Source organism: Acanthisitta chloris, unplaced genomic scaffold (genome assembly GCF_000695815.1).
Source record: "Acanthisitta chloris isolate BGI_N310 unplaced genomic scaffold, ASM69581v1 scaffold1340, whole genome shotgun sequence".
Lineage (NCBI taxonomy): Eukaryota > Metazoa > Chordata > Aves > Passeriformes > Acanthisittidae > Acanthisitta > Acanthisitta chloris.
The window spans coordinates 61,229-64,352 of record NW_008653277.1 but is presented as its reverse complement, the minus strand read 5'-3'; the positions used below and the strand labels follow the sequence as shown (position 1 = coordinate 64,352).

The window sequence follows — 3,124 nt, the reverse complement described above, 5'->3', positions numbered from 1 at the left end:
CTGCAGTGCACAGATACTCCAGCTCAATCTCCTGCTGCACAAGAGGATTTGGCAACAGTGTTAAGTAGGACCAACCTGAAACTCAGGGAGGGAGGCAGAGGTGTCTCTGACATTATTTTAGTCCTATGGAGATCTATATTCTTTTCCTTAATATTACAGCAACATAAGCAATCTGGCATGGAGCTCACTTTGTGCAAAAATGAAATAAATCAAAGGGTAACTATCAAATCATACACAAGATTATGAAGTGGTTCAAATTAATATAGAATTCTCTTTACACCACATGGCAATTCATTGACAGAACAGAAACTGCAGCTTTCCTGGTGTTTTTGGGCTGTAGTGGAGAAGACATGAAATTAAAATTAATTAAACAATAACCCCTTTATATACACCCAGATTTTTTCACTGCTGTTGCCAGAGAGAAATAAAGAGGCTGTGTGAAAAATGACATTAGGCTGGGTAATACCTTGGTTGAGGTGTGTGGGCTCTGTAATCTGAATACCATTCACGGAACACTGCGCTCCATTCAGTGGGATGAGGTTCACAGTGCCACTGAGATTTTCAAAGATGCAATGCTCACTTTCCAAATCAAGGCCATGAAGAACTAAACACAAAGAAATAAGGTAACATAATTAGTCTCCTCACAACTAGTAGGATTAGCACGCTGATAATAATTTATTAAGAACACATTGCACTACATATCCAAGAGTATCTTTTCTCTTTATTCTGGACAATATTTTCTTCCTTCCTTCATCACATCCTGCATGCCTTAAATGCTGACTGTTTATTGCTTTACTGCAGCAGAAAGAAGTGTGCTGGTTTGATTATGTGGGTTTTGGTGCACTGTTCCTTGCTCTCATACTTCGGCACCTGATTAGCAAATGCTCCTTTCCTTCCAATAAAAAACAGAAAAGTAAAATTTATGTATTTGCAGAAGGAGTTTTTTTGACCAGTTTCACCAGAAAATAATGAAAGCTTCTTGACATTAAAGCAACTATGCTTAAATCTAAAAAGACAGGATATAATATGCCATTGTAGATAAGCAATGATTGCTGAAGTAAAGTTTTTATGTTCTATGATATTCAGCCCTTTTATCAATCAGTTCTGCTAGTTTCCACCTTTTTGTTGAATAATGTATGATTATCTCTATGTATATTGCGTAATAACCCAAAGCAACACAAGTTTGGTAGCTTCATGGAATTTATTACAGCAATTTAAATCCAGGCAACTTTTGACCCACAACAGTATACCAAACTAACTTATTTGACACAGTATCTCCCCCAAGAATTAAAGGATGCAGTTCACTTAATGAAACTGACTTTGAGGAACATATGTGACAGGGTAGTCCAGGTCTGGAAGTTATTTGCTTTGATAAGAAGTAAGAAAATCAATAGATTTTTCTCATCTTTCATAATTTTTTTCTACTCAAATCTAAAGTCCAAAGACTGTCTTAGGTATAATAATAAAACAATACTGTCATTATACAAAGGTTAAGAGAATGATTATGCAGTAACTGTGACAGGTGCTGTATGAAAAAGGATGGTATTTTTACAGGATGCTATTTCAAGAGAAGCAAGAAATAAATTAGTAACAAGTATATGAATACATTTTAAGCGCACAAGCTATCCTACAAGTCATGCTCTCTGAAGCAAATCCTACATAGTTCAGCTCTCAGCTTTTCTAAAAATTAAAATACGCAAGAACATAGAAATGAGAAACTGAAAAAGGTAAAAAAAAAAATAGAAGTGCTGTTCACATGTTGGGAGTTTGGAAGCAGGAAAACAACTGAAGAAACAACATTAAAAAATGCCAAATTCCATACCAATATCCTGTTCTGTCATAGCATCTTCTCTGCCAACATATGTTTGGCCCTCCTAATTAAGAAAGAAACACACATTATTTTCAATTGAAATCTCCCTTTCTTCCCCACAAGGATATAATTTATCCTTCCACTTTCTCAGAGTAACCTGAACAAAATACATATTTAAATATACATAAAAAAAATGGGTAGTACTTTTAGAATGCTTTCAGTGTCATTATTATACCATATTATTAGCAAATTCAAGTTTCAACTGCTCTGTGGAGAGCCATCTTTGTAGTTGTGAGACAATTCATCTAGCTTTGGATTTCAAGGTCAAGCTTGATAATGAGACGAATGGCAAACCAATATACATAGCTAAAAATGTGGAACACCTATCTCTGGTTAGCAGTTGACCCTCAGGATAAACCTAAACAGTAGATTAACTGGAATTTTAATTTAATCAATCGCAACCTCATAAGAGCTTTTCTTACTACAGCAGAAAAACATAATGAGCTTTTCTTACTACAGTAATGTAATGAGCATGCCATTTAGATAGTAAATCAATACTACAGTTTTTCTACTAAAAAAATTACAAGGCATATAAAGGCTATAGAAATACAGATGTGTATTTACCTTCAAGTGGTACAAGATGATACCAGTACTGAGAAGGTCATCATCAATGCCAATGAGATGAGGCAATTCGGAATCTAACACAACACCTATCCCTTCTTTCCTCAGAGCCAAGGTTTGTTCCTGTCAAGGACAAAGTCCATTTATTAGGATGTGTAAGAAATACCTCTTTTCTTTCTCTTTCTAAACCACATTTAACGTAACATCTCTGTAATACCACACCAAAAAACCTAGCAGATTTTTTATAATTTCTTTGGTTTACATTTTAAATGTGACTTCTTTATTTCCATTAAGCATTCCAAGCTTGCTGTTCAGGAAATCTGTGAAGGTGTTATTTGAAACAAACCAGACAAACAGCTGAATTACACCAGATAAGGAAGATCAATCAGAAGCATAACAAAGCAATGTTGTCTAAAAGCAAGCTATGTACCACCTTGCATAATGTTAAGGAGAATTTAAAACTCCTCAGAATTCAGTACAGCCAAAGAATAGAAAACTGAGAACTCTTTCACAATCCTCTAAATAAACTGAATGTTGCACAACATAAACTCCAGACACCTGAAAATTCGGTAAACCTAAGCAGTTAAAATATCATCCAACTTCAGGGAAAAGCTGCCAATAGTAAAAAAATGTAAGAAATATGTGCAACACAATTTCAATTCTTCCAAATTCCTTTGGGTCATGTTGTACAGC

General features: G+C 34.9%; 1 protein-coding gene across 1 annotated transcript in view; it reads right to left on the bottom strand.

Annotated features, from left to right (window-relative positions):
• The window catches only part of KIF16B (kinesin family member 16B), a 121,977-nt gene that overhangs the window by 70,207 nt on the left and 48,646 nt on the right, over nt 1-3,124 (bottom strand). The window contains exons 13-15 of the mRNA XM_009080250.1: nt 2,435-2,554; nt 1,823-1,874; nt 467-604 (exon numbers count right to left, since the gene is read on the bottom strand). Coding sequence (XP_009078498.1) covers nt 467-604; nt 1,823-1,874; nt 2,435-2,554 — 310 coding nt within the window. The remainder of the gene's footprint in view (nt 1-466; nt 605-1,822; nt 1,875-2,434; nt 2,555-3,124) is intronic.